The 27,058-nt window shown below is 43.3% G+C and overlaps 1 protein-coding gene across 2 annotated transcripts; it reads left to right on the forward strand.

Moving 5' to 3' along the window:
- The first annotated feature begins 3,009 nt into the window (after positions 1–3,009).
- On the forward strand, positions 3,010–25,213 carry LOC109874508 (schwannomin-interacting protein 1-like). Of its 2 annotated transcripts, none has more exons than XM_020466429.2 (7): positions 3,010–3,297; positions 7,395–7,507; positions 12,676–12,808; positions 13,063–13,266; positions 20,292–20,415; positions 20,621–20,714; positions 23,930–25,213. In XM_020466429.2, exons 1-7 carry the CDS (start codon positions 3,268–3,270, stop codon positions 23,979–23,981), a joined length of 750 nt encoding a protein of 249 aa, XP_020322018.1. In that variant the 5' UTR covers positions 3,010–3,267; the 3' UTR covers positions 23,982–25,213. The 2 variants fall into 2 exon arrangements, with proteins under 2 accessions (XP_020322018.1, XP_020322019.1); XM_020466430.2 differs by having other exon boundaries at positions 12,676–12,793.
- The last annotated feature ends 1,845 nt before the right edge of the window (positions 25,214–27,058 follow it).

Genomic DNA, 27,058 nt, shown 5'->3' on the forward strand with positions numbered 1-27,058 from the left:
CTTTCAGTAACGCTGCTATAGTAGATCCTACATAGATATAGCTACTCCATATCTGTCCATCACTCTGAAAGGACGTTCACATAATGAGCCAACGAATATCCTGAGCGATTTTGTTCCACGACATCACATTAGACATATTCACGTATCAGGGCATAGTTGTGAGTGGTGCAATGTAAACCTGTGCCCGTGTTGCGAATGTGGCCATGCACGTGCACCCTAAAACACTCCTTTATTCATCTTTATCCTCTTACTCCCCGGGAAAATAGAGGAAAGGATGGAGATAAGAACTGACCTCTTGTCCCCGCCTCTGGGCCCAAGCAATAATTCAGCCCCTCCCCCATCGTTGAACCAGGCTCTTTCCACAGGCCCGGCCATCTAACGCAGGAGGACTTTGACATGGATGTGGATGAGCAGGACGAGGAGGGGAAACGCTAGGAGAAGAAGGCCATAGACCAGTGGTGGGTGAGCAAGTGCAACAAAGATGCATGTGACGAAGAAAAAGAAGGAACAAGAAGAAATGTCGGAGGCGGGATGGTTAACAGCCTGAGTTGGGCTGAGGAGCTGCAGCACATTCTCATTCCTCTGGCTGACCGTCAATGGAGAGCAAGCAGGTCCTTCGACATCACTGTAAGTTCTCTCTCTCTCTCTCTCTCTGTGTGTGTGTGTGTGTGTGTGTGTAATTGTAGATGTGTTTGTAGAGATAGTCCACTGGATGGTGTATTTTTTTTTTACCCTTCTACTCCAACACCAAACATACCAGCCAATGACAGTGTAGAGTAAGCAATTAGCTCGAAACCAATCCATGATTTGACCAATCAGTGGACCATTACAGAGAGCTGGGGCATTTCCAGCTACAGTCACTGGTTTTTAATGGTACCCCTGTGGACTAAGGATTTCCTCTCTATTCATTTTATAGCCACAGTATAATACATTAAGGGAAGTGATGGAGGATGACTCAAAAGGTTTTAGTTAGTTTAATCAGCCACAGTGAGCCACTGCTGCATGGTGACACAGTAGCACCCTGAGAGCCGAGTGCGTGTGTATGTGTGAGTGTGCCTATTTGCGTGTGTATGTGTGAGGGCCTTCTCTGTGTCTCATGACTCACCACACTTGGACTGATGGTCAAAAGAGAGGAACAATCCTCCAGGAGGAAAACAAACAAGTGTACACACAAAAAAACACACATTTACAAACATGTACACAAACGTGGCATTAGGTGAATGTCAGTGGCGGTCAGTCACGTTCATGTTGAGGGAGGATTATATATATATTTTTATGAGCATGGCCTTATTTCTATTACAGCATGTTGGATGACTGTCATTCTTATTCTGTTCACACAGCTCAATGTAAGGTTGATAGTTTTAGGCTATGACTTGAATTTTCCCTATACCCATCATGGGGTTGCTACAACTTAGCCTATGAATGAAAGTTTACGACGTAGGTGCACACGGGTCATGAGAAGAATTTGAGATGACAGACAGTGACACATGGACAAACAGTGACACATTCAATACCGCCTTGCACACTCTTGCCTGCATCTAGCTTATGTAGGGTGCAATTATTAGTCCAACAGTAGGAAACAAGTTTCTTTTGGACAAATTCAGGTATTTTTATCTCCATTTCATTTGCTTCATGTTGTTCAACAGAATGCACTCTCCTCCTCTCACCTTTTCCCTTCGTTTGTGGACTTCAATGCTCAACACATCAGCTGTGTGTGACCAGGCGAAAAAAACCTTTCCAAGCCAAACCATATCATAACCGCTACACACAGCTTACATATTTGTCACCATATTAGCAGTAACGTCATAGTCAACATAGCTAATAGAACTGTGTAAGTAAACCTGATACAATCATGCAGTAACGTTACAGTGTATAGTCAGTAAGCAGTTACACTGATGGGCCCAGGTGGCAATAAATTAATAAAACCAAAAGCTTAACATGACTTGGAAGAGTTCCAGTGTTGTGTTGGATAGTCATAGCCAGCTAGCTAACATAGCATCCCTCTGTTTCAGCCAGGTGTTTGAGTAACTAAACTAGCCAGCTGTATTTGCTAGCTAAGTAAGTGAAACTGAAAGTGAATAAAAAAGGATAAATCTCACTCTCTCTCTTACACTATTTTGCTTTCCTTCATTTTTGAAGAAATGAAGGAGCACTGCAGTGCTAGCTAACTTTATCTTATGCTTTCAGTACTAGATTCATTCTCTGATCCTTTGATTGGGTAGACAATATGTAAGTTCATAATGCAAGATCTCTGATAGGTTGGAGGATGTCCTCCGGGAAGTTGTGATAATTACTGTGTGAGTCTATGGAAGGGGGTGAGAACCAAGAGCCTCCTATGTTTTGTATCGAAGTCAATGAACCAAGAGGAGGATGGAAGCTAGCTCTCCTCCAGCTACACCATGGTGCTACCCTACAGAGTGCTGTTGAGGCTACTGTAGACCTTCATTGCAAAACGGTGTGGTTTAATCAACTATTTGGTGACCAGAATATTTTTAAGTAAAGTTTTATCTAAAAAGGAAACATTTTTCAATGTTTTACTTTTTTTTCACTGAGGAGGATGGTCCTCCCCTTTCTCCTCTGAGGAGTCTCCACTGGTGAATGTTAGACTTGTCAACATCCTGGTCAGCTCTCCTTTCACTGTTTTGCCTCCAGTGGAACAGATGATACTCCACATTATATAATAGTCTTGCTCGTTGCATAATATCCTGAACATCATTTCAATCTGGTAAATGCAGGTTACATTTAGTCTCTCCACCTCTCATTCACTCCCATCCTAATCCTCTATCTATCTCAAAATCTTTCCTTGATTTCTTCCTTCACATTTCTTCATCATCCCGTCTCTCCCTTTCGCGCTCCATCAATCATGTTGTTCCCACGGTGGAATGGAGAGACAGGGAGATGGAGATATGAAGAGAAATATGAAGAAAGAGATATGAAAAAAAATGGAGGATACAGGGAAAGAGAGAGATGGAGGAGCAGATAGGTCTGGGAAGCTGCAGCCATGCTAACAGTCACCAGGAGGAGAGTAGTGGAGAGCGCCCTTGTCTTTCCATCAGCTGCGCAGACTCTTCCTCCTTCCTTCTTTCCCTCCCTCCCTCCCTCCCTCCATCCATTCATCCATCCCCCTCCCTCCTTCTCTCCTCCCTCCTCCTCTCCTCCCTCCTCCCTCCTTCTGCGTTTAGCTGTGGTACATGAGTGGTTCTCCTGGGTCTGGCTCACTGCAGTGTAGGGAAGAGTAGCGCTGCTGCCTGTACAATGCTCTGAAGGATGGTGCATCAGGAGAAACGTGTCTACCAGGTGTGTGTTTGGTTCTAGTATAATATATACCATGTATTCAAATACCGTATGTGTTAGGTTAATATAGGTATGTTAGGTCAATGTGTGGGTTATGTGTACGTGTGTGAATTTATCATGTGAGGGCGTGTCCGTGTCCGTGTGTATATTTGACCTGATTGTGTGTGTATTTGAGACTACATACTTTAGCCTGTAGGTTTTGCTGTGCCATCCTGTGTGTGTGTGTGTGTGTACATTTCTAGTCTGTATGGTTTTTTTTGGTGTGCATTTATGCATAGGTGCTGTTTCTCCTAGGTAGGTGTGAACACATTGCACATCGCATGAGAGTTTGTTTAAGAGTAGGTTTATGCCATGCTTTTTACAGTTCAGTAATACATGCTATGTGCTACGTGCTATGTGGTCTAACTACCCAGTAGGACAGTACCTGGCTGTGAGTATAGATGGTCTAACTACCCAGTAGGGCAGTACCTGGCTGTGAGGATAGATGGTCTAACTACCCAGTAGGACAGTACCTGGCTGTGAGTATAGATGGTCTAACTACCCAGTAGGACAGTACCTGGCTGTGAGTATAGATGGTCTATCTACCCAGTAGGACAGTACCTGGCTGTGAGTATAGATGGTCTAACTACCCAGTATGACAGTACCTGGCTGTGAGTATAAATGGTCTAACTACTCAGTAGGGCAGTACCTGGCTGTGAGGATAGGTGGTCTAACTACCCAGTAGGACAGTACCTGGCTGTGAGTATAGATGGTCTAACTACCCAGTAGGACAGTACCTGGCTGTGAGTATAGATGGTCTAACTACCCAGTAGGACAGTACCTGGCTGTGAGTATAGATGGTCTAACTACCCAGTAGGACAGTACCTGGCTGTGAGTATAGATGGTCTACCTACCCAGTAGGACAGTACCTGGCTGTGAGTATAGATGGTCTAACTACCCAGTAGGACAGTACCTGGCTGTGAGTATAGATGGTCTAACTACCCAGTAGGACAGTACCTGGCTGTGAGTATAGATGGTCTAACTACCCAGTAGGACAGTACCTGGCTGTGAGTATAGATGGTCTAACTACCCAGTAGGACAGTACCTGGCTGTGAGTATAGATGGTCTAACTACCCAGTAGGACAGTACCTGGCTGTGAGTATAGATGGTCTAACTACCCAGTAGGACAGTACCTGGCTGTGAGTATAGATGGTCTAACTACCCAGTAGGACAGTACCTGGCTGTGAGTATAAATGGTCTAACTACTCAGTAGGGCAGTACCTGGCTGTGAGGATAGGTGGTCTAACTACCCAGTAGGACAGTACCTGGCTGTGAGTATAGATGGTCTAACTACCCAGTAGGACAGTACCTGGCTGTGAGTATAGATGGTCTAACTACCCAGTAGGACAGTACCTGGCTGTGAGTATAGATGGTCTAACTACCCAGTAGAACAGTACCTGGCTGTGAGTATAGATGGTCTAACTACCCAGTAGGACAGTACCTGGCTGTGAGTATAGATGGTCTAACTACCCAGTAGGACAGTACCTGGCTGTGAGTATAGATGGTCTAACTACCCAGTAGGACAGTACCTGGCTGTGAGTATAGATGGTCTAACTACCCAGTAGGACAGTACCTGGCTGTGAGTATAGATGGTCTAACTACCCAGTAGGACAGTACCTGGCTGTGAGTATAGATGGTCTAACTACCCAGTAGGACAGTACCTGGCTATGAGTATAGATGGTCTAACTACCCAGTAGGACAGTACCTGGCTGTGAGTATAGATGGTCTAACTACCCAGTAGGACAGTACCTGGCTGTGAGTATAGATGGTCTAACTACCCAGTAGGACAGTACCTGGCTGTGAGTATAGATGGTCTAACTACCCAGTAGGACAGTACCTGGCTGTGAGTATAGATGGTCTAACTACCCAGTAGGACAGTACCTGGCTGTGAGTATAAATGGTCTAACTACTCAGTAGGGCAGTACCTGGCTGTGAGGATAGGTGGTCTAACTACCCAGTAGGACAGTACCTGGCTGTGAGTATAGATGGTCTAACTACCCAGTAGGACAGTACCTGGCTGTGAGTATAGATGGTCTAACTACCCAGTAGGACAGTACCTGGCTGTGAGTATAGATGGTCTAACTACCCAGTAGGACAGTACCTGGCTGTGAGTATAGATGGTCTAACTACCCAGTAGGACAGTACCTGGCTGTGAGTATAGATGGTCTAACTACCCAGTAGGACAGTACCTGGCTGTGAGTATAGATGGTCTAACTACCCAGTAGGACAGTACCTGGCTGTGAGTATAGATGGTCTAACTACCCAGTAGGACAGTACCTGGCTGTGAGTATAGATGGTCTAACTACCCAGTAGGACAGTGCCTGGCACGGTCTCCAGTGGGAAGAGACTAGAGTGGGTGGAATGTTGGTTGCTTCCTCTACAATGGGAGTGTCCATCTGTGATTTATGACGTTACATCATAGCCCATCTGTGTTCTGTTTGTTTCTATGTTGGTGCATGTGCGTGTTCATGTGCGTGTTTGTGCGTGTGTTGTTGTATTTCTGTGTTTGTGAGTGCTTATGTGTGGTATGGGCAATGTATAATAGATTTGAGAGGAATATGTATTTGTTGTGATGTGTGTTGGTGTTTGTGTGTTGCGGTTATGTGGGAGTGCATGTGTTGGCACAGTCTACGAGTGGGCAGGAGAAAGTGTGGATATAGTCTAAATTGGTTTGTGTTTAAATGTGTGTGAGTTAGAGAGAGAGAGAGAGAGAGAGAGAGAGAGAGAGAGAGAGAGTGAGAGAGATACAGCACACACGACTAGTAGGCCTGAGGGATGTGGGCCCAGTAATGGACTCTAAATATGACATTTGTGTGGAAAAACTGGAAAGGAAAATCACGTTTACTGTAGCATGATGCATTTTCTTTGGTTCTCTTTCCCTATGGTTGCAGGAGCAGGTCTTTGAGAAGATAGGATATGCATGTCAGCCTAAAAGCTATATGACATAAACAACCTGCCCAGGACAAAATGCGCTTTGGATGTAGTGGGTGAACAGGGAAAAAATTGAGAAATAGAGAGAGGGGTGGATAATAGAATGAATAGTCAGGACAGGAAGATGGGAAGCAGGAAATAGAAGAGAGGAGAGGAAAGATGAGATGAAATCAATGCGAGGCGACTGGACATTTACAGGCCCGTCAAAACCGTACGGATTTGTCGTCCTTTGACATGTCCAGTGAGTGTGTGTTGATCCCAGAGATCCTATCAAGTGACTCAAATTCCTGATTCTCTGGTGTTGACAGCCATTATTGATGACCTCACAATAGGCAGCCTGTCTACTGAAGGCTATTGATGGCGACCTCGATGAGTGTTTCTTTGTCGCTCCGCCACTCACTGTTGACGACTAGGATACAATAGTGAATAGGGGGGACGTGTGTCTATTTATGTGGCGTGTTTATACAAATACATATGAGTGCACATCTCTCCATCTATAAATGGTCTTTGATCTATGTGGGGTGAACGTTTGGGATGGATGGAGTAATTTTATACATTCAAGTGGGATCCTATTGGTTGTGTATGGTATATTGTGCAATATGTGATGTGTATGTGGTATGTGTATGATATGGTATTTGTGTGATAAGTGTATGTGTGATGCATTCACTTGTGTGTGTGTGTGTGTGTGTGTGTGTGTGGGTGTGTGTGTGTTCCTCCTGGCGTGCGTAGCTCTTTCCCTTCTCTTCGCGGCTCATTGAGTCAACAGTGATTCCACCTCGAGCATGAACTCAGATTCCATTGCCACGCTCCATCCATCCCTTCGTCTCCCATTTCTCCGCGCATCTCTTCTCCTTGTGTGCCTGTGTGACCATACTCCAATTCCACATCCCCCTATTGCTTTGCTTTAAGCAGGAGCGTGCGTCGTATATTTTCTTTTCCTCTCGTTCTATTTCACTTGCTCCAAATATTTAAATGTCGTCCGATCCTCTTAGTTTGCTGTGCCTCTTAAAGAAGCCAATACATGGAAAATCTATCTTTATCATCAGGGTTTTTACTTCAGGTTTATTGTTGTACTGTTGTGGTATTATATTGGCATATTGATCTGTTCTACATGGCTCTACCTCCACCAGGCCCAGAGGAATGACAGAGAGTCCATCAGGCAGAAGCTGGCTCTTGGCAGTTTCTATGACGACGAGGAGCCAGTCATCTACAACAGCTGCAGCAAGAACGGCCTTCCCACCCGGTGGGTTATAACAGCATCATTATACAAATGTTGAGAGTCAGTAGTACAGCACCCTTTCCACCACTAGAGGATGTGGTGCTGTACAGCGCAGTGAGTATTTAACATACTTTCTAATTGAAGGCACAGGTCACAGGTCACAGGTCACAGGATTAGCTTACCCTCTGCCAAACGCAGGCCGGCTTAGATCAGCGTTTCTAGGGGGCGACTCATCCTTGAATAGAGAGTACTCAAATATAAACCATGTGGGATTGGTGAATAGTACGTCTGTCCAACAGGCTGGGTGGAATTACTACCAAATTACACGAAGCAAAAATATAAACTAAGCAAAAATTCCTACATTTTACTGAGTTACAGTACATTTAAGGAAATCAGTCACTTTAAATGAATCCATTAGGCCCTAATCTATGGATTTCACATGACTGGGAATACAGATATGCATCTGTTGGTCACATACGCCCCCCCCCCCCCCCCCCCCCCCCCCCCCCCCCCCTGTGGAATATTGTCCCACCCCTCTTCAATGGCAGGATGAATATGCTGGATATTGGCGGGAACTGAAACACGCTGTCGTTCACGTCAATCCAGAGAATCCTAAACATGCTCAATGGGTGACATGTCTGGTGAGTATGCAGGCCATGGAAGAACTGGGACATTTCCAGCTTCCAGGAATTACAGATCCTTGTGACATCCTTGTGCATTATCATGCTGAAACATGAGGTGATGGCAGCGGATGAATGGCACAACACTGGACTTCAGGATCTCGTCATGGTATCTCTGTGTATTCAAATTGCCATCGATAAAATGCAATTGTGTTCATTGTCCGCAGCTTATGTCTGCCCATATCATAACCCCACCGCCACCATGGGGCACTCCGTTCCCAACGTTGACATCAGCAAACCACTCGTCCACATGACGCCATACACACTGTCTGCCATCTGCCCGGTACAGTTGAAACTGAGATTCATCCATGAAGAGCACCCTTCTCTAGCATGCCAGTGACCATCAAAGGTGAGAATTTGCCCAATGAAGTTGGTTACAACGCCAAGACCCTGGTGAGGATGATGAGCACGTAGATCAGCTTCCCTGAGATGGTTTCTGACTGTTTGTGCAGAAATTCTTTGCTTGTGCAAACCCACAGTTTCATCAGCTGTCCGGGTGGCTAGTCTCAGACGATCCTGCAACTTGAGGCACCTGTGGCATGGTGTTGTGTGATAAAACCGCATATTTTAGAGTGGCCTTTTAATGTCCCCCAGCACAAGGTACACCTGTGTAATGATCATGCTGTTTAATCAGCTTCTTGATATGCCACACCTTTCAGGCAGATGGATTATCTTGGCAAAGGAGACATGCTCACTAACAGGCATGTAAAAATTGTGCACCAAATTTGAGAGAAATAAGCTTTTTGTGCATATGGAACATTTCTGGGATTTCACGGGACCAGCACTTTACATGTTGTGTTGATATTTTTGTTCAGTGTATCTATACCTGTCTTAACCACTTCAATCTCCACATGAGCCTAGAGGATAGGGGGAAATTTGGGATCGGGTCTGGGAGCAGTAGATGCTCTCACTTTTAGGAGCCCCATGAAATGAGTCATTTAGGTATTGAAGCAGAGGAAATCCCACAGGGGGAGATAAGATATTTTTTTTGCCCGCTTTGAGGACAATACAGTGCCACTGACACGGCCTGCAACCAAAACATGCGGCCTCTCCTTCACTGCAGCCGAGGTGAGTAAAACATTTAAACGTGTTACCCCTCGCAAGGCTGCAGGCCCAGACGGCATCCCCAGCCGCGCCCTCAGAGCATGCGCAGACCAGCTGGCTGGTGTGTTTACGGACATATTCAATCAATCCCTATCCCAGTCTGCTGTTCCCACATGCTTCAAGAGGGCCACCATTGTTCCTGTTCCCAAGAAAGCTAAGGTAACTGAGCTAAACGACTACCGCCCCGTAGCACTCACTTCCGTCATCATGAAGTGCTTTGAGAGACTAGTCAAGGACCATATCACCTCCACCCTACCTGACACCCTAGACCCACTCCAATTTGCTTACCGCCCAAATAGGTCCACAGACGATGCAATCTCAACCACACTGCACACTGCCCTAACCCATCTGGACAAGAGGAATACCTATGTGAGAATGCTGTTCATCGACTACAGCTCGGCATTTAACACCATAGTACCCTCCAAGCTCGTCATCAAGCTCGAGACCCTGGGTCTCGACCCCGCCCTGTGCAACTGGGTACTGGACTTCCTGACGGGCTGCCCCCAGGTGGTGAGGGTAGGCAACAACATCTCCACCCCGCTGATCCTCAACACTGGGGCCCCACAAGGGTGCGTTCTGAGCCCTCTCCTGTACTCCCTGTTCACCCACGACTGCGTGGCCACGCACGCCTCCAACTCAATCATCAAGTTTGGGGACGACACAACAGTGGTAGGCTTGATTACCAACAACGACGAGACGGCCTACAGGGAGGAGGTAAGGGCCCTCAGAGTGTGGTGTCAGGAAAATAACCTCACACTCAACGTCAACAAAACTAAGGAGATGATTGTGGACTTCAGGAAACAGCAGAGGGAACACCCCCCTATCCACATCGATGGAACAGTAGTGGAGAGGGTAGCAAGTTTTAAGTTCCTCGGCATACACATTACAGACAAACTGAATTGGTCCACCCACACAGACAGCATCGTGAAGAAGGCGCAGCAGCGCTTCTTCAACCTCAGGAGGCTGAAGAAATTCAGCTTGTCACCAAAAGCACTCACAAACTTCTACAGATGCACAATCGAGAGCATCCTGGTGGGCTGTATCACCGCCTGGTACGGCAACTGCTCCGCCCACAACTGTAAGGCTCTCCAGAGGGTAGTGAGGTCTGCACAACGCATCACCGGGGGCAAACTACTTGCCCTCCAGGACACCTACACCACCCGATGTTACAGGAAGGCCATGAAGATCATCAAGGACAACAACCACCCGAGCCACTGCCTGTTCACCCCGCTATCATCCAGAAGGCGAGGTCAGTACAGGTGCATCAAAGCTGGGGCCGAGAGACTGAAAAACAGCTTCTATCTCAAGGCCATCAGACTGTTAAACAGCCACCACTAACATTGAGTGGCTGCTGCCAACACACTGACTCAACTCCAGCCACTTTAATAATGGGAATTGATGGGAAATTATGTGAAATATATCACTAGCCACTTTAAACAATGCTACCTAATATAATGTTTACATACCCTACATTATTCATCTCATATGTATACGTATATACTGTACTCTATATCATCTACTGCATCTTTATGTAATACATGTATCACTAGCCACTTTAACTATGCCACTTTGTTTACATACTCATCTCATATGTATATACTGTACTCGATACCATCTACTGTATCTTACCTATGCCGCTCTGTACCATCACTCATTCATATATCTTTATGTACATATTCTTTATCCCCTTACACTTGTGTGTATAAGACAGTAGTTTTGGAATTGTTAGTTAGATTACTTGTTGGTTATTACTGCATTGTCGGAACTAGAAGCACAAGCATTTCGCTACACTCGCATTAACATCTGCTAACCATGTGTATGTGACAAATACAATTTGATTTGATTTGATTCGATTAGATTTGCTTTGATTTGAAGAAAGTGCTGGGAGAGAAATGTATATAGAGAGAGAAAGATAGAGGGAAAGCTAGCTACATTGTTTTCTCAGTCTTTCAGCCAGTAACACAAGAGCTTCATTCATACTTCAGTGCAAGACAAGAGTCACTTACTTAAAATGGCTGAATGGGGAAGCATGCAGACGCAACACATATACGTCACATGCACGGATTATGTACTTGCACACTGACTTGGAAATACTCATCAGCTCATAGCATAGTGAAGCCACTAATGCACACACACACACACACACACACACACACACACACACACACACACACACACACACACACACACACACACACACACACACACACACACACACACACACACACACACACACACACACACACACACACACACACACACACACACACACAATGAACTGTCACTTCAAATGACACAAATGTCACAGACTATTATACTGAGCATTCACACATAACCACTAAGCCCACACACCCAAAAACCCAAATTCCAATGTGAACAGGCATTTGGGGAGTTGGGTGTGGTTCCTCACTTCATGTTTTGTTAGAGCTTGAATGAATGAGGTTCAGTATGAGCTGTTAAGATTACACAAAAGTCTGGTTCACTGAAGGTGACAGAGAGTAGTTAACTCGTGACTCGTTGTCATCACTGTGGCCAAGAGACTGTCATCACTGTGGCCACAGATGGCTGGTGACACCTTAATTGGGGACGGCAGGCTCATAATAATGGCTGGAATAGAGTGACGTGTTTGATACCATTCCATTCAATCTGTTCCAGCCATTATTATGAGCCGTCGTCCCCTCACCAGCCTCCTGTGCTGTCAATGTCTCCAATTATTATGTCATGTTGTGCGTTTGGTTGTTTCATTGAACCTTTTGTGGTTGCTTGTTTTATCTATTGAGGAGGGAGCCTTATTGAGACGGGTTTCGTAACCCTTGACCTGATCTGTTACTTATAACAGTGATGGCATGATGTGAGCAATTGAAACAACACAATGCCCAAACACCCCACATGATCCCTTCTGCCCTCTTTCACTCTCCTGTGCGGATTTGAGATGACTGGGCTGATGTAAAAGCAATAGTTCACCTTTCATGATTTTTTGAAAGCAACTCTCTGGAATGAAATGAAGACCCAGTCTGGGGCCCCCGGATCTAAGATCCGCGAAGGATTTTTTCCCCCTCCCCCTTGCACATTTGCTCAATTCAATTCCAAATTGACCACTAGCCACTACCCTTAGGGGCTTTGTGTAGATCTAAAAGGATTGGAAAGGTGAAAGCAATATGGTGAACATTCGACCTAATGCATATATCAGTGGTCCACCTTGAGAATATGAATATACCTGCTCAATCCTTTCCTATCTCCAGGAAATGCCTAAGGATATAGGGTTATATGGGTCAGTGTGGAATTTAGCCATTCTCTCTCCCCTTTCCTCCCTCTCTCAGTCTGTCGCTCCCTCTTTTCTAAGGTTGTGATTTGATCATACTCTCTCTCTCCCCCCTCCCTCCCTCTCTCCCTCTCGCTCACCGTCAGTCCTCCAAGTGGTGTGAACCTGCAGGTGTGTTTTGTGAATGACAGCAGCAGTGACAAGGACAGCGATGCCGAGGACAGTAAGACAGAGACCAGCCTGGATACGCCGCTGTCACCCGTGGTACACGCTATAGATGTAAATGTGTGTGTGTGTGTGAGTTTGTGTGTGTTCTCCACATTCGTTCACACAAGCGATACATTTGAACCTGACTTTACGGGAGAAAAATAAGCATATTGACTGTGGAATGTGTGTGTGTGAGCATACTCTCACACCGATGAGTTTGTGTGGATGATGACTTCGAAGTATGTATGTATAGGTGATGTGCGTGATCATACATTACCATCTATGATTCTGTATAATGACTCTGGTGTGCATGTGTGTTTGTCTAGAGTAAGCAGAGTTCGTCGCTGTCGGACCGAGACACGGGCGAGGAGGACTCGGACCCCCTAGAGGACTGTGGCTTCTGGCGGGTGCAGCGGCGGCTCCAGGAGGAGGCCAGGGTGGCGCTGGCGTTGGCTCGCCCCATGGCCCGCATGCAGGTAGAGGTGGAGAGACAGATCCAGCTCCACCGTCGCTCGCCCGTCGCCGACCTGGTCAGTGTGTGTGTGTGTGTGTGTGTGTGTGTGTGTGTGTGTGTGTGTGTGTGTGTGTGTGTGTGTGTGTGTGTGTGTGTGTGTGTGTGTGTTGTAGACCCGTCATTTCTGCTAAGTTGACTTGGCTGGAGAGCGAGGAGACTTTGAGGCCATGGTGTGATCGAAGTAACACATTTTACACAGAATTATTCAGGGGACATGTATTACAGCTGCAAGATGCGAGAGCAAGTTACATCTTCGATGCAAGGGAATTGTACAAAATGAATAGCATTACATTTCCGTTTACAGTTTGATGTCAAAAGCAGTGGCTGAAAAGCCCTAATGGCGAAGAAGAAATTTTTTCTTTTGAGTCTCAAGATTACATAGTCATTCTGAAATACGTATACATGCACCAAAACAGACGTGGGTTAATATGAAACTCCCACGTGAAAATAATCCCACAATTTTCTATAGAATATTATAGTACACTGTAAAACCCAATGTGCTGTCATTACTCACAACTTTTGAGGAAAACTGTTGCACTTAATATGAGTACAGTTACTTAAAGTGATTTTGTAGTCATCATTACTTAAACCAATAGTCACTCTGTATGAGGTCCAGATTTGAGTTGTATCGGCTTGAAAGAATGTAGTAACACCCCCACTAAGCCACGCCTCCTAAATAATTTCCCAGTGTGCCTTGCCTTTTCGAGTGAATTGTAAAGTTACCACCTATGGCTGTATTTGTTAGTGACAGAGACATGGTTTTTGGATTTGTTCATTTTCAGTACTGTGGCCTTCACCAAGTGAATTCCATCAATTTAAGGAAACGCTTTATGATCTCATGAGGCCTTATTTTGAGGCCTAGCTTTACAAGATACAGGTGCCTATAACTCATGGTTCACAGGCAACATCAGGCCTGCAAGTAGGTTTACAAAATTCCAGTAACTTTCCAAAAATTCCCAGATTTTCAAATAAATCCTAGTTGAAAGATTTCCAGAAATCATCCAACTGGGATTTCTGGAAAACCTGGGAAGTATACTTGAATTTTGCAACTCTATGTGCATGTCACATTATGCTGGCTTGAATATTCATGATGACTGCCAGATTTAGGAACAGTGTGAGGAGACTACCAGTATACTACTGTCATGACCGCAAAAATCTTGCGCTAAACACTACGGTGAATAATATAGTATAAAAATATAGTAATACTACAGTATTTATACCATAGTATATTACAGTATTTTTTCATGTGGGCTGATACAACTTTCAGCTGAACAATGAGAACACTGAGACTTCTGCTACTATGTCATATTTCCTGGTACAGAGAGTAAAATTCAGCCGCTTCTGCCAATTCAAGGTTGGATTGTCGGAGTTTCTGAGGCCTTTGAGAACTTAATGACCTGTGTGATCTGAGGCCCTTTGTGTAGCATAAGATTAATCAATCACTCAATGTACATGCAAAAACACCAATATTAAAAACAATTCCAAAAAATAAACCTGCAGTAGAGCATGCTGGGAAAAAAAGTGAATTTGTTACCATATTTTTCAAAGAGTTGGTGTGACTTATCAGTTGGTGTAACTTATCAAAAAAAACATGTCATTACCACATAAACATTATAAGTAATAAGGACTTTTCATTGACTTTGAGTTCAACTTACTAGAAGTAGCTCAAAGCTCATCACTAAGCTAAGGACCCTGGGACTAAACACCTCCCTCTGCAACTGGATCCTGGACTTCCTGACGGGCCGCCCCCAGGTGGTGAGGGTAGGTAACAACACATCCGTCACGCTGATCCTCAACACGGGGGCCCCTCAGGGGTGCGTGCTCAGTCCCCTCCTGTACTCCATGTTCACTCATGACTGCATGGCCAGGCACGACTCCAACACCATTATTAAGTTTGCCCCCCTTCTTTTATGCTGCTGCTACTCTCTGTTTCTTATCTATGCATAGTCACTTTATCTCTACCTACAAGCACATATTACATCAATTACCTCGACTAACCTGTACCCCCCCCCCCCCCCCCCGCACACTTATCTATTTTTTACTTAACACTTACTTTTCTTAAAACTGCATTGTTGGTTAAGGACTTGTAAGTAAGCCTTTCACTGTAATGCTTACCTGTTGTATTCAGCACATTAGACAAATAACATTTGATTTGATTTGATTTTGATTTGAGTATTTGAGTAAAATGTGTAAAAAGAGAATTCTGTAGTAAACTGTAGTATACTGTGGAATACAATACTCTGCACTGTAGTATCTCTTGATCATGTGTAGTACTTACTATAGAAATGTATAGTATACTGTAGAAGACTATACTACATACTGTAGCATCCCTCGATCATGTAGTACTGACTATATCATTTTGTAGTATACTGGAGAACACTATACTACACACTGTAGTATCCTTCGATAATTTGTAGTATATCATTTTTTTTGTATACTGTGGAATACTACAGTATTAATGAGCAAAAAAATGTCCACAAAAACACTACAGTTTAACTATAGTAATTTATTTGTTTATTTCACCTTTATTTAACCAGGTAGGCTAGTTGAGAACAAGTTCTCATTTGCAACTGCGACCTGGCCAAGATAAGATAATAATGCAGAAACACTAGAGTAGATATTACAGTATACTCCAGTAATATCTGCAAAAACACTACAGTATACTACAGTCATGTCCACAAAAATCTTGTGCAAAACACTAAAGGAAATACTATAGTATATAAATATAGTAATACTACAGTATTTATACCATAGTATGTTACAGTTTTTTTTCATGTGGGCTGATACAACTTTCAGTTGAACAAGGAGAACACTGAGACTTCTGCTACTATGTCATATTTCCTGGTACAGAGAGTGACATTCAGCCGCTTCTGCCATTTCAAGGTTGGATTGTCGCGAGTTCCTGTGGCATTTGAGGACTTGGTGACCTGTGTAATCTGAGGCCCAGAGTGATGGGGGAAAAAACGTGTACTTCAGAACATTTTCACTTACTGTATGTGTAGGCAATTAAGCAGGTTACTCATACTGTGATTGTAAAGCAAAGATATGTAGGACATGGCATCCGGCTTGGGTTCTGCTCCATCCGCAATGTGTGCGTGACTGTGTGTATGTGCAAGAGGCCTGACAGGTAGCCAGGGTGGGACAATGCGTCCATTAGAGACACAGTCATTTACTGGAATTCAACCGTGCTTTTTTGGAACAAGCAAAAGTGCTTTAGTACTTCTGAGAAATTGGGAACTACCTTTTGTACATGTAACTTTGACATTTTCCCCGCCCCAGATATTGTAGTGAATGAGTTGTAAATACACCTATATAGTCATTGTGATCAGGCCAAGCAATTACCCCCCTGACTGGAGTACTACTGCACTGTAGATGTGTGTGTCAGTACCTAAACAAGCAATGGTGGGGATATGGACATTTAACTCACCCAGGTCTAAAGAAACTGATCTATGATCAGGATAAATGAAAGGATGGAGTCATTTCCCACCGTGGCACACACGGGTTGAATCAACTTTGTTTCAATGTGATTTGTCAACGTATTTGTAACGGCGTTCTTCGTTTGTTGAAAGAGAGTCGGACCGAAATGCAGCGTGGTGGTTACTCATGATCTTTAATGAAGGAAAAAGTGACGATACATGAAATAACTAATAAATACAAAAACAACAAGCGGAACGTGAAACCTAAATACAGCCTATCTGGTGAAACTACACAGAGACAGGAACAATCACCCACGAAATACAAAGTGAAACTCAGGCTACCTAAATACGGTTCCCAATCAGAGACAACAAGAATCATCTGACTCTGATTGAGAACCGCCTCAGGCAGCCAAGCCTATACAACACCCCTAATCAGCCGCGATCCCAAATACTACAAACCCCAATACGAAATACAATAACATAAACCCCTGTCACACCCTGGCCTGACCAAATATATAACGAAAACACAAAATACAAAGACCAAGGCGTGACAGAACCCCCCCCCCCAAGGTGCGGACTCCCGGACGCACCTCAAAACCATAGGGAGGGTTCTTCTTATTTACAATGACGACCTACCCCGGCCAAACTCAAATGACGCTGGGCCAGTTGTGCGCCGCCCTATGGGACTCCCGATCACAGAATTGGATAAGATGTCACAGTCCAAACAAGTCAGTTTGGTCAAATTCCTGCCCTGCTAGAGCTGCCCCGGTCAACTGTAAGTGCTGTTATTATGAAGTGGAAACGTCTAGGAGCAACAACGGCTCAGCCGCGAAGTGGTTGGCCACACAAGCTCACAGAACGGGAGCACCGAGTGCTGAAATAATCTGTCCTGTCCTCGGTTGCGACACTCACTACTGAGTTCCAAATGGCCTCTGGAAGCCACGTCGGCACAATAACTGTTCGTTGGGAGTTTCATGAAATGGGTTTCCCATGGCCGAGCAGCCGCACGCAAGCCTAAGATCATCATACGCAATGCCAAGCGTCGGCTGGAGTGGTATAAAGCTCGCCGCCATTGGACTCTGGAGCAGTGGAAACGCGCTAATCTGAGTTTGGCGGATTCCAGGAGAATACTACCTGCCTAAAAGCATAGTGCCAACTGTAAAGTTTGGTGGAGGAGGAATAATGGTCTGGGGACGTTTTTCATGGTTTGGGCTCGGCCCCTTAGTTGCAGTGAAGGGAAATATTAACACTACAGCATACAATGACATTCTAGACGATTCTGTGCTTCCAACTTTGTGGCAACAGTTTGGGGAAGGCCCTTTCCTGTTTCCTCACGACAATGCCCCCGTGCACAAAGCAAGAAATGGTTTGTTGAGATTGGTGTGGAAGAACTTGACTGGGGTGCACTGAGCCCTGACCTCAACCGCATCGAACACCTTTGGGATGAATTGGAACACCGACTGCGAGCCAGATTTAATTGCCCAACATCAGTGCCCAACCTCACTAATGCTCTTGTGGCTGAATGGAAGCAAGCCCCTGCAGCAATGTTCCAGCATCTAGTGGAAAGCCTTCCCAGAAGAGAGGAGGCTGTTATAGCTGCAAAGGGGGACCAATTCCAAATGAATACCCATGATTTTGGAATGAGATGTTCGACGAGTGTCCACATACTTTTGGTCATGTGTTGTATACTGGGTGGTTGAAATTATATCACAGTTTTTATTTATTTTATTTGACCTTATTTCAATGTTGATTGTAAAATGGTATGTTTGAATCAACGCCATCAACCTAAATAAAGAGTTATATTGAACTAAAATGTGAAGCCACAGTCCAATGATTCCTGCCTGAACAGTGACTCCTACTGGTATAAGAGGGGTAATTCACTTCAGTGAGAACAAGTCTAACATCCAGATGGCTACCTGTACAGTATGTACCCTGTTCTTTTCAGCTGAGCTATCATGTCAACACATTAAAATATTGATCAGCTTCCATACTCATATGTGTAGACTACCTAAATAACGCTTCTACTTTTCTTGCACAAGCTGTATGCGAAAGTAAATTCAGAGTGAGGTTGGGTTTATGTTGGCTACATTGACATCTGGTTTGCCCATCAAAGGACACCATCACTCCAATGTGTAGAGATGTATACTATCGTTCTTCCATGGTTGATTGGAACTTTGGACAGTTAGAAGTAGTTACCATTAGCCCTATAAATAGGATTCCAAATTCATGATATTAATAATAAACTTTACCTTTGGATATTGTCTTTAATCTGCAAGTTATTAATCTGTTGGTTCTCCAACTCAACCAAAAATGGAAGTCGGAGAATAGGACTCAATCAAACCAAACTTTATTTGAAGTGAATTTAAAGTTTTGGTGTAGTGCTATTTGTTAACTTGGATTTTTTTGGGTTGAGATGCAGATGTGAATCCAACATATCAATCATTCATTTGTGGACAAATTGGATATTAAATTGTGAATGCAACCAAATATCAACATTTGAAAGGAAAGTTATCTTCTGCTTGGATAGTATATATACTGTAGGCTATATCATGAATAACAGATATACAACACAATATCCAAAGGTAAGGTTTATTATGAATCATTTGGCATCCAAATGATATAGGGATAATGGTAACTACGTCTAAACTCCCAAAGATCCAATCAACCATTGACGAATGACAGCACACATTAAATGGTGTCATTTGGGCAAATCAGATGCCAATGTAGCCTACATAAACCCAATCTCACTCCGAATGTATTTTCACATACAGCTTGTGTAAGAAAAGCTATAGGAATTACTTTTCAACTACTAAATGTTATTAGGTAGTCTACGCAAATTAGTATGGAATCTGATCAATGTCTGAATGTGTTGCAGTGATAGCCCAGCTGACCCCAACACAGTTTGTTTCCAAAGCTAAGCAGCGTACATAGAGCTAGTTGTCTGGATGGTGGACTTGTTCTCTTTGGAGTGCATTACCTCTCATGTACCAGTAGGAGTCACTGTTCAGGCGAGAAACATTGAACTGAGGCGTCTCATTTTATTGCACCTCTTTATTTAGGTTGATAGGACAAAGTTGAAACAATGACATTGATTCAAACATACTGTTTTACTATCAAGGTCAAATAAAACATGTCTAATTAAATATGAAATTCAACATAATTTCAACCACCCCAATATACAGTATATAGGGTAAATATTTTTTACATTTACACATAGAATTTTCAACGCAATTTCAGCACATACATAGTTCTGATGATTATGTGGAAATGACATTGATGTAACAACCTCTTAGTCAGGTTAAATCAAGTCGAAGTTTTGCCCTAACAATGCTGGTTGAAATGAGAAGAAAACAGTGCTGGTTGATTACTTTTTTTCAAATCCAATGTATTTCCCACATTGATTCCACGTCACAATACGTTGACAAATTACGTTGAAACAAAGTTGATTCAACCAGTGTGTGCCCAGTGGGTTGTGTCTAATAACCCTAACCCCAAATACGCAATCTATAGTGTCCTTATTTCTCTCTTCAACATTAGATCAACATGACTCTGCTGTCTAATGACTGCGACCCCGGTTGCTATTTAACATTGTTCGAACGTTATCCCTGGGTCTCTCTGTGTGCAGCTGCCCCACCTGCCCCACATCAGTGAGGGTCTGATGAAGAGGAGTCTGAGGAGGGGCGACATGAGGGACATGAGCCTGGGCCAGCTCCAGGTCATCACCAACGATCTGCACTCACAAATACAGAGTGAGTACACACAAGCACACACACACACACACACACACACACACACACACACACACACACACACACACACACACACACCAACGCTACACTAAACACACTTACGTACAGACACAATCTGCCTTCATCACCACCGTCATAACCCTGCTGTTCTGGTGCTGTGAGGATGTTGAGATAAAACAACAACAAAAATGGGATGACGTTGCAGGCCTGAATGAGGAGCTGGTGCAGCTGTTGCTGATGAGAGATGAGCTTCATGTGGAGCAGGACGCCATGCTGGTGGACGTAGAGGACATGACCAGGTGGAGAGCCCCTTTCATACCCAGTACTATGACCACAGAAGCACACACACACAAATACATGTATTAATACAGTGCCTTGCGAAAGTATTCGGCCCCCTTGAACTTTGCGACCTTTTGACACATTTCAGGCTTCAAACATAAAGAAGCCCGCCCAATTTTTCAGTTTTTGATTTGTTAAAAAAGTTTGAAATATCCAATAAATATCGTTCCACTTCATGATTGTTGTTTTATATCTTTATGTTTGAAGCCTGAAATGTGGCAAAAGGTCGCAAAGTTCAAGGGGGCCGAATACTTTCGCAAGGCACAAGGCATATATATATATATATATACACACACACCTGAGCACCATCACCACTAACGCAAATAACAATAGGCCTCTGTTTGTTTTGGAGGTCAAATGGGGCGGCAGGGTAGCCTAGTAGTTAGAGGGTTGGACTAGTAACCGAAAGGTTGCAAGTTCAAATCCCTAAGCTGACAAGGTACAAATCTGTCATGTTCTGCCCCTGGACAGGCAGTTAAACCCACTGTTCCGAGGTTGTCATTGAAAATAAGAATTTGTTCTTACAGTTTTTTTCGATTGCTAAACGACAGTGGGCACAACTGGAGTCACATGTGCAAAACTCTAACTACAGTCTGCACTACCAACAGTCACCTGAGCTAAACAGTTCACATCACCTGCAAAACTCATTCCAAGCAACACAACTCTTAACACATGGCTCAAAACACACTCAGTGCAGCCAAACACTATGCACAACCCTCACTGAGATAACACACACTGTCACTCAGAACACACTGAGAGTAAAAACACTATGCACAACCCTCACTGAGATAACACACACTGTCACTCAGAACACACTGAGAGTAAAAACACTATGCACAACCCTCACTGAGATAACACACACTGTCACTCAGAACACACTGAGAGTAAAAACACATCAAACACCAATACAGAAAATACTAACTTTTCATCTTTACAGTTTGAACAATTTCAGTGACTTCATACAAAGTAATATTTTCTTCAAAGAAAAGAGTGACATTCTTTCACATGATTTATTACAATTTTTTGAACATAACAATTCTTTAAGGTAAATGAAAATGAGCAGTTTGCTTCAATAGTCTGTAGTAATTTACGGAATTACAGTAATGAGAAAAAAAAGGTAGAAACTAAAAGTACATACTGTAATTCGAACAAATAATTGAGGGGCTAATCCTGCCTCTCTCTAGCATCAGGCCACAGGTTTTCTTCAACATCACATCTAATGTTTTCTCTTGCCATGCACCTGGGGAAGAACCTTCTGGAGTGCCTTATCCATCCCTGGCAGTCCTCTGGACTCGTGTCCTCACATCCGGCACGCATGGCTTCCAAAAGAGACATTTGGTCATGTGGGTGGTGACCAAACACTTTCCACCTCCAGGCAGAGAAAAACTCCTCTATTGGGTTGAGGAAGGGTGAATATGCAGACAGGTACAAAACCATAAATCTGTGATGTGCTGCAAACCAATCTGTGACAGCTGCAGAGTGGTGAAAAGCAACGTTATCACAAACTATGACAAAAACTTGGGGGTTTCTTACTGGCTCCCCCTGTTCTGCTGGCACTAGCTGAGCATAGAGCTGTTCTAGGAAAGCTATAAGCCTTTCTGTGTTGTATGGGCCAATGAGTGGTGTGTTGAGAAGCAAACCATCATTGGCCATTGCAGCACACATGGTGATATTTCCCCCCCTTTGGCCAGGAACCTCCACAGTGGCCCTTTGACCTATAACATTCCTTCCTCTGCGCCGTGTTTTGGCAAGGTTAAATCCAGCTTCATCGATAAATACAAATGAATGTGGTCTTTCCAGTGCTTCCACTTCCATTACTCTCTGAAAAACAGTAAGTGCACAGTTTTACTGTAGAAATGCTAGTGTTTTTTTTTACTGTAAATATTTTGTATAGCTGTGTACGTAACCTCAGACGTCTTACCTGGACATATTGGTATCTTTGCTCTTTTACCCGTTCACTGTTTCTCTCGAACGGTACAGTGTATAACTGTTTCATTGCAACTTGGTGTTTCTTTAGGACTCGAGCAATAGTTGTTGTGCTGACAGAATTAACATTTTCAAATATATCATTATCAGCCAGCACTCTATCTTGAATCTCCCACAGTTTTATTGCATTGTTGACAACAACCATGTCAACAATAGCATTTTCCTGCGCATCTGAAAATATTTTTCCTCTTCCCCCTATTGGGGGCAGCCTTTGGGTCCTGTTGTAAAAATATATTTTACAGTCAAACTTACTGTAATATATATCTGTGTAAATATTCTATAATTGCAATACAAAATAGATTCCTGTAATGTTTTCATTTACTGTAAGGATGTAACTCTCACCTGTTTGCATGATGGAAAATTCGCATTACAGATGCCACTGTGGATCTTTGCAGATTGGGTTGCACCCTCACCCCTGCCTCTCTCAATGAGAGACCATGGTTCACGACATGGTCTATAAGTGTAGCCCTTATTTCATCTGAAATAACAGCTCTTTGTCTTCTTTGTCTTCCTCCACGCATCCGCCCTCTCCCTGCCACCCTTCTCCCTCCACGAACCCATCTTCCTTGTTCCATTTCCAAAATGAGTCTTTCTGAGCTCTATCTATATATACTGTAATATGTGTGTGTGTTCACTAACAAGTCTAAAACAAGACACCTGCTTAGCCTTTCAGCTGAAATTGCAATCAGCAGTGTTTGAAAGGCACAAGGCTGAAATCTATTCCGTTTTGTATGTGTGGTTCACAGTTTTGACAGCAGTGTGTTAGCATTTGAACAAAGTGCTGTAAATCCACAGTGTTGTGCAGGTTGTGGTTAAAGTCATGGGATAAGTGTGTAGAGTTTTGAAAACTGTGTTCAAGCAATGAAAAACGAACTAGAGTTTGGTCCACATGAACTGCTGCTGTGCAGACTGTAGTTAGAGTTTTGCACATGTGACTCCAGTTGTGTCCACTGTCGTTTAGCAATCGAAAAAAACTGTAACTGACTTGCCTAGTTTAATTTTTTACATTTTTTAAAATGCCATGGAACATCTCAGTTTAAAAATACATTCTGAAATGTCTCAGTTTAAAAAGGCATTCTTCTGAAAACAGGTCACCATTGCATCCTTTCTAAAAATGTTTTATCTAAGGAGGACTTTTCCCATGCATTCTTTAACGTAACTGTTATTTGTTGTTCTCTTTTTGTCACAGGCATGCTCAGAGCCAGCAGAGACACATGGCAGAGAAAACCCTCTCCAAATAAAACCCCGGCCGCCTGTCCCCATCATCAACCACCTCACATGACAACCACAACCACCACAGAGCAGTGGTCAACAACCCTGATCCTGGACACCAATAAGGCATGCAGGCTTTTGTTCCAGCCCAGCACTTTCACAGCTGATTCAACTCATCAATATCTTTTGATGCTTAGTTGATTAGGTGATTCAGGTATGTTAGTACTAGGCTGGACCAAGCCTGGACATGCTTTAGCTCGTCAGGGCTACCGTCCACTACTAGAGGACCCCACCCTCCCGGGAGTCACATAGGGCCCTGAGTTTTAAATGGTCAGGCAAAAGTCCAGTCCCCAGATATACACCATGTCTCGTAATGACAGCTTGATCACAGAAGATGACTAGAGTTCTGTTTGTTGCCCTGCTCAGCTAGTCGTGTGCTTTGTAGAATACTCAACACACTGCATAGCTATATCTATTGACAACATACTGTAGTTGTTTGTGCCGTTGCTAAGGAATGAGCTCCTAGGCTTCCCAGGATATAAACTGTGCGGCAACTGCACAGCTTTTGTATGAATCATTTAGACACACGTGGATGTAGTACAGCTGTTGTTGCTTAATTCCACCTGCTTTAACATGCTGATGTTCTGAAGATTTACTGGTTGACCCTTGATTTTGCCAAATTTAAAGACAGATTGCATTGACCTTATTTTCTGTCTGCACTATAGGTGAAGTGAAAGCTAAGAGTCTTTTTAGTGTTCTTTGTGGCAGGGTTTAAATAACTAATCTTACTTAACATCCGTGTTCCAAATATTAACATTGGTTTAGTCCAATATTTTTAGGACGCCCCAAACGTCAATATGTCATTCATTCCCTGCTTTGTGACCCTAATGCTAGTCCACAGTAAAATATTATTGACAAAGTAATGATCCCAATGATTAAGAACTAATGATGTCTGAGCTGACTGATCTTGACACTTGTAAAGCGATAGCTGGTCAGTCTCGGCTGAATAAATACAAATTCTGTGCTGGAAGGAGACTTTGATGCCTCGTTGCCTGGTTGTAGATGATGGTCATCGGTGTTCACTATGATTAGTCAATCTTCAGCATTTGGAGAATGTCATTTTCTAGCAGGTCTTTTGCATTTTTTTCTCCATCAGATTATACTAAAACTCATTCAAATGTATTCTGCAGCATTCAGAAATCATACAGCGTTTTGTGTACAGAGATGAAAATGATAAATAAACGTTTAAGTGTTGTTATTGGTTCACTGGTCGTGGTCAGTCTTGGTAGCTATATGAACCAGTTTAAATGAATTCATGGTACAGAAGGTTGCTTGAGGGACCAAAGAAGGCTGCATTTGCCTACATGTACCTCTTAATAAATAAAAGACATAAAACATGCAAATACAAACCTCAAAATAAGGTCAAACTTAGGGTAGCGGTAGCCTACTAGTTGTTTTAATTAGGCATTAATGCTATGACATAGCCTCGCTGAATATAGGCCTGAAAATACAGCAGCAAGTTATTTCTGTGCTAAACAGGTCGTTTCTCCCCTCCTTCCACACCTTGCACCACAAGGCTACAAACACTTACTGTATGTAATTCAGTTTTTGGCCATAGTGAAAGCCCATACTGAATCATGGATGTGAGAAACTACCTACTGTAGTTCGTAATAGTGGCCATAACCAAAACATCAGATACAATCAACTCAACTCCAGCCAATGTTAATTCAAGTTCCACTCTGTCAAAACAGAACCTTTTTTTTTTTATATCTCTGGCATCTAGGAAAATTACAGATAGTGAGATTATGTTACCTGAAATACTTTATGTATATTGGCAAGCATTGTTATAGTGCCCGGGAAATGCCTGCCTAGGAAGGTATAAAAACACAGAGGTGAAGAAAGACACACAAAATAATTTGGATAAACCAAGGATAAACATTGTTAATACCATGCTGCCAAACACCAAGCTTTATGCATAACCTACAGTCTTTCTTTTTCTTCTAGCGAAATTGTTATAAAATAGCTTGTTTATTTGACTTAGAATAGGTTAGGATAACGGATTTCTAAAAAATCCTGCATGGGAATATTGCAAAAGTTTCTGGAAAAAAATATAGGGCGCATATTATTGACAAATGTATTTGTATAGAAAGTGTTAGTTTTAAGACTGTTCTATCCTCTTCTTGCACCTGTCAGATTTTGCCGATTGGCTGCTCTTGTTCGCGCTCACTTGTTCTATCTGGCACGTAAACATGTCCAGTCCAGTTGTGACACGCAACGCCCAGATAACCGAGAATTGTGCCACTTCTGCAAAGGCACTTCTTTGGGACACCACCGAGGCGCTCACACAGGTGAGACACTTAAGACAAATTTTTCTTGATTGTAGGCTACGTTATCGTCTCCATATTAAATTCATATCTGCGGCCTATTCCGGGTATGGAGTTGAACACGACAACACACACTGTGTCAGTATGCGCGCCAAAGGTAAGTAAAATGACCATATTGCCAGATGACATTCTGTAATCTGTTTTCAAATATTTCAGAAAATAATGTGAATTTTCCCTTCGAAGTCTATGTTAGATAGGCCTAAAATGTTTGAAAGCCTTTGCTGAATCATTCTACTTTGTTTTTTAAAGGCTGCCCAACAGAACTCAACTGTACTGGAGTCACAAACTCAGATCAGGTAAATTCTTACCATAAATGGGGGGGGTTTACTAATGTTACTTATGTCATTTTTTCCCCCATAAACACTACAAACACCAACCGTGAAGCTCAAAAGCAAAATGCTCGAAACAAAGTCAACTTCCCACAAACACAGGTGGGAAAAAGGGTACCTAAGTATGGTTCCCAATCAGAGACAACAATAGACAGTTGTCCCTGATTGAGAACCATACCCGGCCAAACACAAAGCCGGGGACCATGTGTATGGCGTTGTCTGGGCGAGCGGTTTGCTTATGCCAACGTTGTGAATAGAATGCCACATAGTGGCAGTGGGGTTATGGTATGGGCAGGCATAAGCTACAGGCAGCAAACATGCACAGAGATACCATGACGAGATCCTGAAGTCCAGTGTTGTGCCATTCATCCGCTGCCATCACCTCATGTTTCA

The sequence above is a fragment of the Oncorhynchus kisutch genome, linkage group LG30, assembly GCF_002021735.2.
Source record: "Oncorhynchus kisutch isolate 150728-3 linkage group LG30, Okis_V2, whole genome shotgun sequence".
NCBI classification, from domain to species: Eukaryota; Metazoa; Chordata; class Actinopteri; order Salmoniformes; family Salmonidae; genus Oncorhynchus; species Oncorhynchus kisutch.

Excerpts from the sequence above, each read along its gene's own strand:
- LOC109874508 (XM_020466429.2), top strand. The coding sequence starts at position 3,268 with ATGGTGCATCAGGAGAAACGTGTCTACCAG. Across the intron at positions 3,298-7,394 it reads AGGAGAAACGTGTCTACCAG|GCCCAGAGGAATGACAGAGA; the intron begins GTGTGTGTTTGG and ends TACCTCCACCAG. Across the intron at positions 13,267-20,291 it reads GCTCGCCCGTCGCCGACCTG|CTGCCCCACCTGCCCCACAT; the intron begins GTCAGTGTGTGT and ends CTCTGTGTGCAG.